Source organism: Pristis pectinata, chromosome 2 (genome assembly GCF_009764475.1).
Source record: "Pristis pectinata isolate sPriPec2 chromosome 2, sPriPec2.1.pri, whole genome shotgun sequence".
In the NCBI taxonomy this organism is placed as follows: domain Eukaryota; kingdom Metazoa; phylum Chordata; class Chondrichthyes; order Rhinopristiformes; family Pristidae; genus Pristis; species Pristis pectinata.
Window position 1 is genome coordinate 63,246,144 of NC_067406.1, and position 16,252 is coordinate 63,262,395.

Sequence of the window (16,252 nt, forward strand, 5' to 3'; positions counted from 1 at the left end):
TCAAATTTTAGGCTGTTGCTATTATTCTACAAAAATTAAATTTTCATATTCTTTACAAAAGGAACACTTACATTTATATAGCACCCTTCATATCCTTTTCAGAAAATGCTAAAGCACTCATTTTTAAAGCGTAGGTCACAGTTCTGAAGGATATGCCACAAGTGATTTTGTCTTAGTAGCCATTTATAAATAACCTTCTAATCTCTCACTTCATTCTAGTTTTGACCTTACACCACTAATTTCACTGAACAGTGAGACTAATATTTTACTTTCAACTTCTCAACATTTTGAATACTTAGGCACCTCCTGCTCCAGTGACTACCTCAATTATTTACTTCTTCAAAATTAACTGCAATGATCCTAATGAATCTACATTGCACCTATGTTCCAATATACTTTTTAGGATGGCAGTTGACGAAAATGGAGTAAGTGATCAAGCTGAGGCTTAGCATTCTCTTTTATAGAAGATTTCTGGTACAAACCTCAATCCTACAGGTCTTTTTTTGTTTACAACCATACTTCGAAAAGTCAGTGTGGTCCATTCTCTATCTATCTTATTAAGATTATTCCAATTTTATAATTAATTCCATTTTGTTTTCTACACTTACTATCTATTTATATACAGTAAAACTCTAATAATCCTCTGCCATTCAGAAATCCCAATGGTTCGACATCTGGCTCACTCATTAGTCCTGAGTTTGTGCCAAGGCAGTGCAAGTGAGCTGTATGGCCAGAACTAGAGTCTGGATTGTGGGTTGGGTGTGCAGCCAGGGTCAGGAATACCAAAAATGTGGGTTGTTCTGTGGCCAGAGCTGGGGTATGGAGTGCTAAAACATACAACCTGAAGCTCACAGGATTCTATTTCCCAATCCCTTTAAACTCACTAGGACTCAGTTTCCTTCTCTCTTTATGTCACTGGATTCACTGAAAAAATTACACTGCATTTAAAATTTTTTTAAGTGTGTTGGGATATTAATTGGTGTAGCATCCAATAGTCCAGAAAATCTGTTAGTCTGACACCAAAGTCCCGAGGGTGGGGGTTATCAGAATTTTACTGTAGTATTATTCAGCAAGGCATACTGACATTTTGAATTTCCATTTTCCAAGACCTTTTCCACAAATATTTCTTTGGAAAACCAAGAATAAAGTACAAAACAATTTACGTAATTTAGTGTGAGTTTTCTATATGTTTTCCAACAAGGTAAAGAAGCATAATACTGTAGGGAAACCCATCTGAATGACTGTTGGGCTTTGATGGTATGGTGTTTGAAACTAAAATGCAGGTTACCCATCTTTATAAAAGCATAACTATTTATTTCCACCATTTCTGGGTCAAGACAACCTTGTCAGATCCCAGTTATCTGCTCATACTGTGACAAAGGACATTTTCTGTCATGATTATAACATTTCCAAGTTCATGGAGGTAACAATAGGGAAATTTTATAACCGGTTATGTATGGTTTTTTATTTTGTTTTCGTCTGTAGGTTTTCAGTTTGTGTATATCAGAAAAAAAATACAATTAGAGGTATTTGAAAGGTATGTGGGACATAATAGGTAGCAATGAATGATCAATAACATAGATTGTTATGAAAGTGGTCTGCAAACTCTCATAATTTAGTAATAAATGCTGTAGATTGTATTATAAAACATTGGCCTTGTACATGGTTTTTAAAGTTCCTGCCAACGCACAGGAAGATTCTTAATAAAGAGTTATACAACTTTGCTCATATACAGAAGTATTAAATGTGTATCAAACAGATTCCTGTAACTATTAGTGCAATCATATGTGTATTTTATTTTTTCCCTTTTTCATTCTGATGAAGGAAGTACTTTGGTGTGTTCATATGAAAGTGGTGAATGTGTTCATGGTTATGTCCAACCTTAAAGGATCCAAACCTAGGAGAGAAAACACTAATGGTATTAATGGAAACATAAAACAAATTAACCAGTTGTCCCACATAGTTTCATATTAAACATGGTGTAGTCATTGTTTCAATGGAACCTTAGTACGAAAGGCTCAGTGGGGAGGTGGGGTGGATTTTTTACAATGCATTCAGGAAAGTCTTTGAGACAGTGCATAGATAGTCCTACTAGAGAAAGGGAAGTACTGGACCTGATCTTAGAGACTGTAACCAAACAAGTGGCTGGATATTCAGTGGGAGAGCACTTTGGACTTGATGATTGTGTGTTTCAAGCATATAACAGGTATAGTAAAGTGAAAATGGGGGAAACCTGACAGGAGTATAGAAAGTTTAAGAGGTACTTAAAAAAGAAAGTAGCACGGCAAGAGGAAGAGAGGAAGCACGAAATATCAAGAAAAATCCCAAAGCATTTTATAAGTATATTAAAGGAAGAGGGTAACCAGGGAAAGAGTGTGGCTCAAAAGGTACCAAAAAGGCAAATGGGCATGGAACTAGAGAATATTGGTAAGGTGTTAAATGAATTCTTCTCATCTGTATTCACTAAGGAGAACTGTAGCTAGGAGAATTAAGGGAGGTAACGGTGAAGTTCTGGAACAAGTTACCATTAAAAGGAGGAGGTATTAGATGTCTTAGTAGGCTTAAAGGTGGACAAATCTCCAGAATCCAAAGAGATGGATCCTTGGCTGATATGATCACTGGGGTCCTCACAAATTTTTAAATCTTTGCTGGCCACAGGTGAAATACAAGGTGACCGGAAGACAGCGAATGTGGTACCCTTATTCGAGAAGGGCAGCAGGAATAAGCCAGGTAATTGTAGGCCTGGAAAAAGTTCTGAGGAACAGGATTAATCTATATTTGGAAGGGCAAGGATTAATCAAAGATGGTCAGGGGTGATCCTGCCTGACCAATTTGATATTTTTCAAAGAGGCAGCAAGTTGCATTGATGGGGGTAGTGCAGTTAATGTAGTCCTGCATGGAAAATTGGCGCAAAACATTAGACACCATGGGATCCAGAGCAAATTAGCAAATTGGATCTAAAATTGGCTTGGTTATAGGAGGCAGAGGCTGATGGTGAAGAGTTGTTTATATGATTGGAAGCCTGTGAACAGTGAAGTACCATGGGCATTGGTGCTGAGACCCCTTCTGCTTGTTATATACGTTAATTATTTAGGGGTAAATGTAGGATGCATGATTTGGACGTTCACAAATACTACTATTGCATTAGGATGAGTTGAAATGGCTTAATGGGGACAATTATCAGCACATAACTGCCTGATAATTATTAAGCTTCTAGGCCTGTGTAATGAGTTGTTAATGGTAAGGTGGTGGGATCTGTCTGACAAGCTAAGCTTATGCAAGTAGGATAAGAACAACTGAGCCAACATTATATAAAAACAGAAAATGCTGGGGTAACTGGGCAGGTCAGGCAGTGTCTGTGGAAAGAACAACAGTTAATGTTTCAGCTGAGGGATCCTTCATTAGACTTGAAAAAAGTGAGAAATAAATTAATCTGGGTAGCAGCAAAATAGGGTTGGATAGGTACAGATTTGTTCTCCTTGGAGCAGAGGAAGCTCAGTGGGTATCTGATAGAGGTATGCAAAGATATGAGAGGTATAAATAGATAGTTTAAGAAAAAACTTTCCCTGTGATAGAGTCCAAGGCCATGTCTTAAGATTGGGACTGATTACATCAAAACACAAAAGATGAGGAGAACAATTATCTCCTTGTCTTCAGTATGTTACCAGAACCCCCACAGCGGGCCACTAAAAGCCTGTAATAGAGGAAAGGTGCAGTGAAACTCTCCATTTGCTGGCCTTGCTAGCTGTGTTTTCCTGGCATAATATGGATTTTATGTAGCACCTAATGAAGAAACAATCCTTTGCTATTAATCTGAAAAATGCAATTTTGTTGCAATGGAGCTAATAAGCATTTCTTGCTCTTGGAAAACCCCAATAATACTTCAAGTTACAAATATGCCTGGTTGGTCATGTCTGAAATGGCAAGATATATCATAGCTTGCCTTCTGACATATTTTAAAGACACACTGAAGGCATTTCTCCATATGGGCCACATCAATAACACCTACCCCATTTGCAGAGCAAATTTAAATTGATTTCTTTCCACTTAAATGGATCCTGTTTGTTAATGCAATATTATTTAAATTGAATATTGTAGAAAAGTGTTTCTGTTATTGATCGTCCTTTGATTTATTAATCAAATCTTTATGAAGTGATACCTTGGAAACATAGCAATGGATCAACACATGAAGCTAAGAATGTGGTTTATGCGAGAGTAAGTGACCTTTTGCAAATGCATAAAAGTAGCAAGTGATTTTATACTGGAAGTATTCTTGATGGGTACATACAGAAGAGTATTCGTGTTTCTTTCCTAACTGACTGTTGATTTGTTTTTGTTCCATGGAAGTGGAAATGGTGTATTTATATTTTTTTTTAAGAGGACATTTGATTTCGACCAACCTCCTGTGTGGGCCCATAAGATTAGAACACGTGGAATTGGGATTAAGGTACTGACATAGATTGAGAATGGGCTAACAGACAGAAAGAAAAGAGTGGGAATAAATGGGTCTGTCTCAGATTGTTCAATTGTGACTAGTGGGGCACCACAGGGATTGGTGCTTGGGCCTCAGGTATTCACAATCAAAGGTTTGGCTGAGTGGACCAAATGTAACATTTCAAGTTTGCTGATGACACAAAACTAGGCAGGATTCTGAGTAGTGCAGATGATGTAAAGAGGCTTCAAGAGGATATTAAAGAAGCATTGTGAGAAGATGAGAATTTGACAGATGGAATATAATCTGGAAAAGTAAGAGGTTATCCACTTAGGTGCACAAAACAGAAAAGTGGAGTATTTTTAAATGGGAAATATTGATGTTTAAAGCGATCTAGTTGTACAAGTCACTTGAAAACTAAGCATTAGTAGCAGTTAGCAGGGCATATATGTTGCTTTTTAATTGGAAGAAAATTTGAGGACAGGAGTAAAAATATTTTACTGCAATTATAGAGGGCCTTGGTGAGACTGCACCTAGAATATTGTGTACAGGTTTGGTCTCTTAACCTCAAACAGGTTGCCACAGAGAGAGTGAAGATTCTTTACACCGATTCCTGGGGTGGCAGATATGTCATATGAGGAAAGATTGAGTAGACTAGGCTTGTATTTTCCAGAGTTTAAAGGAATGAGAGATGATCTCATTGAAACTTACAACATTCCCAGAAGGCTCAACAGGGTGAATGCAGAAAGGATGTTTACCCTGGCTGAGGAGTCTCAAATCAGAGGTTAAAAAAATCAGAGTAATGGTTAGGCCATGGAAAACTGAAATGAGGAGAAAATGGTGACATTTCTCTTTCCTGGAGGGCTGTGGAGGCTCAGTCATTGAGTTCATTCAAAGATGAAATCAATAGATTTCTGGATATTAAGGTAATTAAGAGATATGGGTATAACACAGGAAAATGGCTTTGAGGTAGAATATCAGCCATAGTCTTGATGCCTGTCAGAGCAGGCTCGAAGGGGCAGATGGCCTCATTCTTATTCTCTTATGATTAAAGATACCTTCAGCCACCATATCCTGACTATAGAATTCCCTTTATAACCCTTTAAACCTCGCAATTCTCCTTAAGTCTCCTTGCAATATGCCATTCAACCACCTTACACAATTCCAATCAAAGACTTTAAAATATTTTTATATATATCTTTTTAACTCCCTTTATATCCAAGATGGAACTGATGACATCTTGTTAATTACTCAATAATCTCTATGTATTATTGATGAGATTTTGTAATCAAATTCTTTGGATAATACTTCTTGACAAGGACTTATTCCAATTCTACAGTCTGAGTCAAAAACTCCAAAGGCAACTAGGTTCCAGGCTAAGGCCAAGATGTGATGTTATGTAATGTGCCTCCTGATTATTGTAGTCTCCTGGAATTCATTTTGATCACCTTGGGGATTGGCAAAGAATTCAACTGAATTACCTTTCTTTGAAATGAAATTATACTATTATTTTTCTTGCTCTCTTTCCTCTGCCAGATAACAAGCTTATGATGAGAAGCATTTAGGGTTATGAGGATTAATCGTAATACAGGTCTATATACTGGGCTCATTGATTCAATTGATTTTTACTTGTGTCTGAGGCACATTTAAGGTACGCGGCAAGTAGTGCTGCTGCCACACAACCCCAGTAACCAGAGTTTGATCCTGACCTTGGATGCTGACCCTTTGGGGTTTGTGTGTCCTCTTTGTAACTGTGTGGATTTCTCCATTTCCCTCCACATCCTAAAGACAGGCTGGTTGGTAGATTAATTGAGCATTGTAAATTGTCCCTAATGTAGGTGGTAACAGGAGAAGTAGGGGGGAGTTCATGGGCATGTGAGAGAGAAAAGCTTACAAGTAATGTACTAAGAGGAATGGGCCTAATGGGAATGCTCCCAGAGCCAGCATACTCAGGGGGCCAAATAGCCTCCTCTATGTCATAAGGATACAAGGAATAATTTTCAATGCCTTAATACCATATGCCATATTAAATTATCAACACTGCCTTCCCTTGATACGAACTTCCCTGTCACTAACCTGGGGTTAAAGTGAATTTCTTCAGGTACTTTTTCAGGATCAATTTCAACCTTGTTATTATCTTCATAATGATTCTGGTCATCAGGAATCCGAAATTTCCCCAGCTGGACTTCTGTATCACTTAGGCCACCATGTGAAATGCGGGCATAGCCCAACCTACAACAAAAGATAGATACTTGCTAGTATGTTTAAGTCAATATTTATACACTGTCAAGCAGATGTCTTGACACACAAGTTAAATTGAAACAACTAGTAAAGATTCTCTCTCACATATCTTGGAACACTCCTTTTTGCTTTGCTTTAGCTGCCTTCACCTATGTCATGGAAATGGTGTCATAGATGGCTTCCAACTAGGAAGGGGGATAAAAAGCTCTTTAACCAACAATAAATTAGTATATCAAAGTTAATGATTGATCATTCACCAACAGCCTCATGATTGAATCACCTATTTTATCCATTTTAGCCTATTACAAGTTCCTTTCTTAAAAATTGCCCAGAGAATTCCAAAATATACAATTCCAAAATTATATCTGATAGACACATATTAAAATAATTTACAGTAAGCACTTTTGACAGCAAAGGTCAACCAAAATAAATCGAGTCACTATGATGCATGCACATCATGGATGTAAATTTTCAGTGCCAATTTTTTTAAATGGAAGATAGTTTGAGACAACTTCTTTCATGCACTTAGAGATTGAGAGATAATTTTGCCACACATTTAATACACCTTTCTCTTGTATCAAATAGAATCCGATGTATTCAAAAAGCTATTATAACATCGTCTAAAAGAATCACTCAAATAAGCAACATTTTTGATTATCGGTCACCTGCCTTATCTTAAAATATATCATCAGTAAGCATCCAATTGATTTTAATTAAGCAATGTTCGCAAATTTGTGACCACTTCACTGAGCACCTGTGCTCTGTCCGCCTTGGCCACCTGGAGCTCCCAGTTGCTAGCCATTTTAATTCTCCTCTCCATTCCCACACCGACATGTCTGTCCTCGGCCTCCAGCACTGCCAGGATGAGGCTAAACACAAACTAGAGGAACAGCACCTCATACTCTGTCTGGGTAGTCTACAGCCCAATGGCATGAACACTGAATTCTCCATCTCCTGTAAACTGCTCCCCCACTGGCCCTTTTCTCTCTCCTCCAAATCTACCCAGTTCTTCGCACACTCACCCCAGCCACCATCACCCTGTTGCTCCTCCCTCCTCTACCCACTCCATTTGCCCATCACTCACACATTCCTCCCACTGGCTCCTCTCCCTCACCTCGATTCCTATCAGATTCCATTATCTACAGCCCTTTGTCACCTCCACCTATCACCTCCCAGATTCTGTCGCTATTTCCACTCTCCCCTCCTTCCTCTGCCTTTCACTCCTCCTCACCAGGATTCACCTATCGCCTGCCAGCTCTTGCTCCAGCCTTCCCCTCACCCCTCTTTCAGTCCAGACGAAGCGTCTCAACACAAAACATCGACTGCCCGTTTCCCTCTATAGGTACTGCCTGACCCTCTGAGTTCCTCCAGCATCTTGTTTGTTGCTCCAGGTCACAGTATCTGCAATCTCTTGTGTCTCCAAAATCAAGATGATGTCTGTTAAGACTCTTTGTTGTGAATAAGCAGAAAAATAAAAAATTGGAACTTAAATGTAAAAGGGCCTTTATTTGCTAAAACACTTACTAACAAAAATAAATACTGCATTTAATCATAATATACAATGCACAGCTAGACTGCTACAACATGGTGGGCCGAAGGGCCTGTTTTGTGCTGTATGGTTCTATGGTAAATTATTTTAATAAGAATTTGTAAATACTTGTTCTTTATAATACAATGATCACATGTGACTTTAAATGTATATTTCAACATTTTGCAATACAATCTGCTTCCCAAATACATAAATGTATTTCAACGCTAACATTTCTTAATGGTATTTTATGATGTCTAAATTCCTCATTTTTTAAACATTTAGAAATGTAGAGAATCAGATTTCAATTAATTTGGGACAAATTCAATCATGGATTTCAAAAGGGAACTGGATTAGTACTTGCAAGAAAAGGCTATGAAGAAAGGGTAGGGCAGTGAACTGCATTGCTCTTGCAAGGTGTAGACATGCATATTAAAAGCTGTATGATCTCCTCACTTTTAACCTTCTTTGATCTTGGTGACATTAAAATAAAGCTTGATTTTAAATGAATTTCTCAGAATTTACTGTTTTCTATACCCCTAAGTATTTACCCTGAATTTTACTTTTAAAGTATAAAACTAGAAGAGATGGGAACAGGAGTTGATCATTCTACCCCTCAAGCCTGCTCAGGTATTCAATGAGATCATTGCTAATTCAACTTTCCTCAGGTCCACTTTCCTGTCCTTTCCCTTAGCCTTACTGATTAATTCCCTTACTAATTAAAAATTTCTTTAGGTTTGAAGATTCACCCTCAGCTTTAAAGATTCACCCTCCACAGCTTTCTGGGACGAATTCCAAGGACTCAAAACTTCTTGAGAGAAGAAATTCTTCCTCATTTCAGTGTTAAACAGGCAGCCCCTTTTTCTGAGTCTGTGCCTTTAGGTCCTAGACTGTCCCATAAATGAAGACTTCCTCCCAACATTTACCCAGTCAATCCCCCAAGGAACCTCATGTGTTTCATTGAGATTGCCTCTCATCTAAATTTTTTAATGAGTACAGACCCAACCTGTTCTTTCCTCGAAAGACAGTTCTTCCATACCTGGGACCTGCTCTGAACTGCCTCCAATGATGATATATCTTTCCTTAAATAGAGGGGATGAAACTGTTCACAGAGGATGTGGCCTCACAAGTGTCTTGTACAATTGCAGTAAGATTTCCCTACTTTTATACTCCAACCCCTTTGAAGTAAAAGCCAGCATTCCATTAGCTAATGCTGTTATGCCAGCTTTCTGTGTTTCATGCACAAGGACCCCCAAATCTTTTTGTGTTGCACCTTTCTGCAGTCTTTCTCTAATAACCTGTGTTTTCACACGATCTTCCAAAGTGAACAACTTCACATTTTCCCACATTATAGTTCATCTACCAAATTTGACCACTTAACCTAACAATATCTCTCTGCAAGTTTGTTTGGACAGATTCTTGTCAAGAAGCATTTGAGAAGCTGAAAGCCATTTTATGCTACCATCCTGTGCTCAGAACACCTGACTTTGAAAAGCCATTTTCATTAGCAGTAGATGCCAGTGATGAAGCTGCAGGAGCTGTGTTGTTGCAGAAGGGTGACCTTGATGATATTGACCATCCTGTAGCTTACTTTTCAAAGAAATTTAATGAGCATCAAAAGAATTATTCCACCATAGAGAAAGAATTACTGTCGCTTGTTTTAGCCTTGCAACATTTCAGTGTATATGTTTGCACCGCTCAGAAACCATTGACTGTGTATACAGATCATAACCCATTGGTGTTTCTGAGCCGAGTCAAAAACAAGAACAGAAGGCTGTTAAACTGGAGTTTAATTTTGCAAGAGTTTGATCTCATGATAACTCACATTAAAGGCAAAGATAATGTGATTGCTGATTGTCTTTCCCGATGTTAAATGGGAAACATGTATCTGTACTAATCTGATAGTCTGTAGTTGTGTAGCGTGATAATTATTAACATTACTAACTCTATGCGCGGTTAAAATTTTCTTGGGAAAATTTTTTTTTTTAGGTGGGAGGTGTTATGGACTCAGTGAAAGTCCCTTTAAGATAGAGAGTGTGTGTGTATGTGTGTGTGGGCGTGCTTACGTCAATAGAAGATAAAGGACGTAATGACGTGTTGAAGAAGTCAGAAGAAGAAGAAAGAGAGAGAGAGAAGGGAGAGAGAGACACCAGCCTGCTTGTTTTCTCTATCGATGGATGAGAAACAATAACTGTGTTTGCCACTGAAATCCATGTATGGAAGTTGGAAGTAATCCGGTGGAGTTCACTTTGTTGCTGACCTGTAGAAGGAAACAGGTATTTGTATGTGGACGACCACGGTTCGGATGCTTTCGGGGTGAGGAAGTCACTACCGAGTAAACACTGAAGTGTCGTTTGGGTTCCATCGAGGAACATTTGGATTTCGTATGTACTCTCTCTATGTTTTTCTACATCTACATCTTATCTTCAGACAACGGTGGTTGTTGAAGAAGCCCTTGCTCATGTTTCACCTTATGGCTTGCGGAACTGAACTTTAAGAACCATTCAGGAACTGGGAGTTTTGGACTTTGTCACACACACACACACGAAGAGTTTAGGTTTGGGGTTAACGTTCGAGGTTTAACATTCTTGAATTCTAACATACTAACATTTTTACTTTTATTTTACGTATTATCATAAGTAGTGATTAATAAAATAGTTTTTAACACTGAATCATGCTCAGTGTGTTTCTTTTGTTGCTGGTTTGTGACCACTAGGATTGGAAATCAGGAATAAATAGTAAAATAAAATGCCCCATGTTGTAGTTATGCACAAATACTTCCCTAGAAACATCGACTTTGAAACTTTAGCATTGTACTTTAGCATTGACCATTGTATGCATATCGTATATCATAAAATGCATAAACCATACTAAATTGACAGCTCGGCAACCTTGTCTATTGAAGAGATCAATTAAGTAGAGAGGAATGAAAATCAATTTTTATTTGAATTTTACATGGAGAAGAACAGCTTGTCATTTCACCAGTTTGTGGAAAGATAACCATCAGAAATCACATCATTACCAATGCCAGACACCAAGCCACTTTCTGAGAGTGGAGCTACCATCAGACAAAAAACCACCAATAATCTGCTATCAAAAGCTGGCTCCCAAAGTGCCATCTATTCCCAGAATCCAGTAAGTTCATTGCTTTCAGAAGATAGCTGGTCACCAATTCATGAACAATGTCTCTAAAATCCTTTAGCCATCAGAATAAGGGGAATGAGCTTCAGTTTCTCCAGATTATGGGAGCAGGCGTGCAAGATCCTTAAGGGAGTCAACAAGATTAAAAAAAAAATCAGTGGTAGGAGTAGAATTGGAAGGGGAAAGCCATCCAGGTAAAACTGAAGTGCAGGGCCCGAAGGCCACCCCTCCCCTACCATCCTCCTGGCTAATGTACAGTCTCTGAAAAATAAAATTGAAAACCTCAGAGCAAGACTGCAGTATCAGAGGGACATCAGGGACTGTTGTGCACTCTGCTTCACAGAGACATGGCTCACCCCCAACACTCCAGATACAGCGCTCCAGCCTGAGAGCTTCACCATCCACCGCATGGACCGGATGGCGGCATCAGGTAAAGGCAGAGGAGGCGGCGTTTGCTTCATGATTAACTCAGTCCTGCTCCCCCAACCTGGAACATCTGGGGGTTAAGTGTCACCCATTCTACCTGCCAAGGGAATTCTCCACCGTCATCCTGGTAGTGGTGTACATCCCACCCCGGCAGATGTCAAGCTGGTACTGGAGGAGCTGAATACTGTGATCAACAGTCACAAGACAATGCACCTTGATGGCTCAGCTAGTTGAGTGGCATCACAACAACAACCTCTCCATCAACGTCAGCAAGACCAAGGAAGGGTAAGTCAGGAGAACACGCACCAGTCCTCATTGAGGGGTCAGCAGTGGAAAAGGTGAGCAGCTTTAAGTTCCTGGGCGTCAACATTTCAGAGGATCTATCTTGAGCCCAACACATTGATGCAATCACAAAGAAGGCACGCTAGCAGCTCTACTTCGTTAGGAGTTGGAGGAGATTTGGTGTGTCACCAAAGACTTAGAAATTTCTATAGATGTACAGTGGAGAGCATTCTGACTGGTTGCATCACAGCCTGGTATGGAACTTCCAATGCACAAGATCACAGGGTTATAGACTCAGCCAGCTCCATCACGGACACAACCCTCCCCACCATTGAGAACATCTTCAAGATGCAGTGCCTCAAGAAGGTGGCATCTGTCTCTGAGGACACTCACTGTCTGGGACATGCCCTCTTCTCGGTACAGGGAGGAGGTACAGGAGCCTGAAGACGTGCAATCAACATTCAGAAACAGCTTCTTCCCCTCCGCCATCAGATTTCTGAACAGTCCATGAAACCCATGAACACTACCTCATTATTCCTTTTTGCACTATTTAATTTTGTCATCTATAGCAACTTTATATCTTTGCACTCTACTGCTGCCGCAAAACAACAAATTTCATGACACACAAAAAAGACTGCAGATGCTGGAAATCTGGAGCAACACATAAAATATGCTGGAGGAACTCAGCGGATTAGGCAGCATCTATGGCAGGAAATGAACAGTTGACGTTTTGGGCCAAGACCCTTCATCATGACACACAAGTCAGTGATAATAAATCTAAAATAAATAAATAAATCAAGGCTAGAAAAGGGATTAATTAATTCACCTGAACAGCAAAATCAGAAACTGCAAGTGAAAGTTGATAGACTTGATTTCTGATATCAGCAGCACAACTGTGTAACAGAGGCAGTATCTGGAATTTTCCGTTCAATACAGTTACAGCCTTAGTTAGCAGTAACGTACAGTGCAATTGCTACTGAAGTTGCACATGTATTGCAGATCCCTTTCCTAATGTGCTAGTCGTCCATCTATAGCAAGAAGTTCTGCATATATTCCTTCTCAAAGCAGATTGAAAGTTACAATGAAGCTACTGCAGATGCTGTAAAATCTGAAATAAAACAATTGATATTTCAGATCTTTCATCTGAACTGGGATCATCAATCAAAGCGTTAGTTGTTTCTTTCACCACCTGACTTGTTGAGTTTTGCCAGTATTTTCTGGTTTTATTTGGAAGTTCCAAGTTTTGTCAATAGCAAACTTATTTTAAGGATATCATTTATCCTTTATATCTTTTATGTCCAAAAGGCGTTCACAATATTAAAGGTCACGTTAAAAAAAATTCATAGATAAACTGTTTGATTCTGCCTGCAGTTGCAGACAGAGGCCACCATGCGTCACTGTGAACCAGCCCAAGTCTCAGCTTTTAGTCTCCATCATTAACCTCACTGGAATACTTAAACAAGGGAACAAATGGGAGAATTTAATTTGAAGGAACCAAAATATTAAAAGCATTTGAAGAACCCATGATCCTGTGTGTCCCAGCTATTGGCTGTTCACAAGTCTCTTCCTACTTACACCCAAATTTGCCCAAGGTCTCAGCCCTTGTTCCTCCTTTCCCATAGCCACCATCAATGTGAAAATAACTTCACCCTCATTCCCTTCCATCTCCACTTGACTTCCTATGACTCTTCCTGTTATCTCCAGTATCCCCTTTGTGAACCGTTTCTCACAGTCACTGCATAACAGCCCCTCAAAAGGTCATTTGTAGTGCGATTCTGAAAATAGCATCCTTACCAATCCACTGGAATGGCAAAAGCATAAGCTTATCAAATTATATACATAAAGGGAAAGACTGTGTGAAAGTAACACGTTTGGAAAATAAAGGGATGGGGGGGGGATGTATCTCAGAGTCATTTATTGAGAAAAAGGATACAAAATGGGGAAGTCTGAGTGCTCAGTATTACAGAAGGAGCAGAGAATGGGAGATCTGAGATGGAAAGGTGCAAGGAGAAATTAGAAAGCCAGAAGCACGAGTCTTTGAGAGAGAGGTGGGGTGCAATTGTGCCCATTACATCAGGGTTCTAAAAAGACATCCACGGTATGTGGGTACTCCTGACTTGAAGTACGATGGGTGCCATTTTGGTAAAAATGTTCACCTGAATGCAGGAAAGGCAGATAAAGTGCTGATTTGACATCATTACTACGTGCAGTTCTGGTTACCTACCTACAGGAAAGTTATCAATAAGCTTGAAAGAGTGCAGAGAAAATTTACAAGGATGTTGCCAAGACTTGAAGACCTGAGTTATAGGGAAAGGTTGAATAGGGGGACTTTATTCCCTGGAGCGCAGGAGAATGAGGGGAGATCTTATAGAGGTATACAAAATTATGAGACGTATAAATAGGGTGAATGTATGCAGGCTTTTTCCCCTCAGGTTGGGTGAGATTAGAACTGGAGGTCATAGGTTTAGGGTGAAAAGTGAAATATACAAGTAGAATCTGAGGGGGAGCTTCTTCACTCAGAGGGTGGTGCGAGTGTGGAATGAGCTGCCAGTGGAAGTTTTAGATACGGGTTCAATTGTAACATTTAAAAGAGGTTTGGATAGGTACATGGATGGGAGGGGTTTGGAGGGATATGGTCCAGGCACAGGTAGATGGGACCAGGCAGAAGATCAGGTCAGATGGACCGAAGAGCCTGTTTCTGTGCTGAAGTACTCTTTAACTCTATGACTGTCATTTTCATGCTCCACATTCCAACACACACCCTCTCTCACCCGTTGAGGACAAAAGCTCCCCTTCTTGTACTTTTTAAAGGAATCGACAACTATTTGCAGATTATCTGCTGGTTTATTTCAGTCTGTTGTTGCAATTCTACGTACTTTGGGTACTTTCTTTTTTTCATCAATCTTTTTATTAATTTTCAAATTAGTACAAAATAATATATATGACATTAGTAATTATACATATGGTGCTAAGAGATCAGGATAGCAATCATAACAGTTAAAATATATAATCACAAGGAGTAAAAAAGTAATCTAGACCTCCCATTCTCTTATTAAGTGAACAAATACAAAAGGAAAGATTGAAAAGAAATGAAATTTAATTATATGAAAGAAAAAACTCCCAAATTAAAAAAAATATTGATAATAGACCAAAAAAAAACAAAAACTTCAAAACAAAAACTGGACTGATATTTCTTCAATTAAAAAGAAAAAGAAACATTACTATGTCGTCAGCTCCGTTCCTCTGCATTCAAGGGTTATTGAGAGGGATCTGAAAAAGGTCAGCTTATATCATATGGAAATATTGAATAAATGGACTCCAAACTTCCTCCCAATGCCGGTGCAAAAAGAATACAGTTGATAGGTCAGCACTTGTAACTGGGAAAAGTTAACATATTGAGTGCAGACCCTTCAAAGTTATTAAATCGTCTTTTTTACAAAATGGATGCTGATGAATGTGGTGTTATTTCTCATTGCAAATGTTTTTCTTACAGTTTCAGAAGTGTTTCCAGGACGATATCCTGCAGTTCATAAATTCTGAGCTAGAAAGGACATTCTGAATAAAGATCAGGGAGAAGTATTTGTGAGCTACAAGCCAGGTAGGAATAGTGTGACAGAAGAGGAGCTGTGGATGACCATCTGCTGGGGACAGAGGTAGACTCTGGTTCTAGCAGTGTATCCTGGAGATAAGTTTTCCCATGATGTACTTTATGACAAAATAAACAGAGACAAAATAATAGGAAATGCTCTGCAAGAGGTAGCAAGAGGTTACGTTAGCAGATAGTAGTTAAAGGAGATGCTTCATAAAAGTGCTAATAAAAGTGCTAGGGTTGATGACATGAAATAGTTTGTCATCTGTGTAGTATTCTGTGTTTAGTAAAATAGGATGATTAGCTCAGAGAAAAGGAGCCATTGCCTGCTCACATGCTGAAGAGGATCTGCAGGAAAGATTAGTATTACTCAGTCTCAAAAGACAAAAAGTGGAGAACATCACCATCTCATGGAAGTGTCCTTTAGTGCAATTTTCTTGCATAAGAATGGAGGAAACTCCATACTTCCCAATACAAAGTAGAAATAGTAGCTGAAATGCTACATTCCAACATTTCATTCATGTTTAGTCTTCTGCAAACCAGCCCTTTTACTCATACGGAAAACTAAAAGTAAATTTCCTTTTGCTGAAATATACTGATCTATCACAGCAGC

At 39.0% G+C, this 16,252-nt stretch overlaps 1 protein-coding gene across 2 annotated transcripts in view; it reads right to left on the reverse strand.

Moving 5' to 3' along the window:
- LOC127580246 (PGAP2-interacting protein-like) overlaps positions 1–16,252 on the reverse strand; it is a 64,587-nt gene continuing 48,335 nt past the window's right edge. The window contains exons 15-16 of one of the 2 annotated variants that reach the window (XM_052033400.1): positions 6,509–6,664; positions 1–1,897 (exon numbers count right to left, since the gene is read on the reverse strand). In XM_052033400.1, the coding sequence (XP_051889360.1) occupies positions 1,795–1,897; positions 6,509–6,664 (259 nt within the window). In that variant the 3' untranslated portion in view covers positions 1–1,794. The remainder of the gene's footprint in view (positions 1,898–6,508; positions 6,665–16,252) is intronic. The other variant, XM_052033408.1, reaches the window with a different exon arrangement.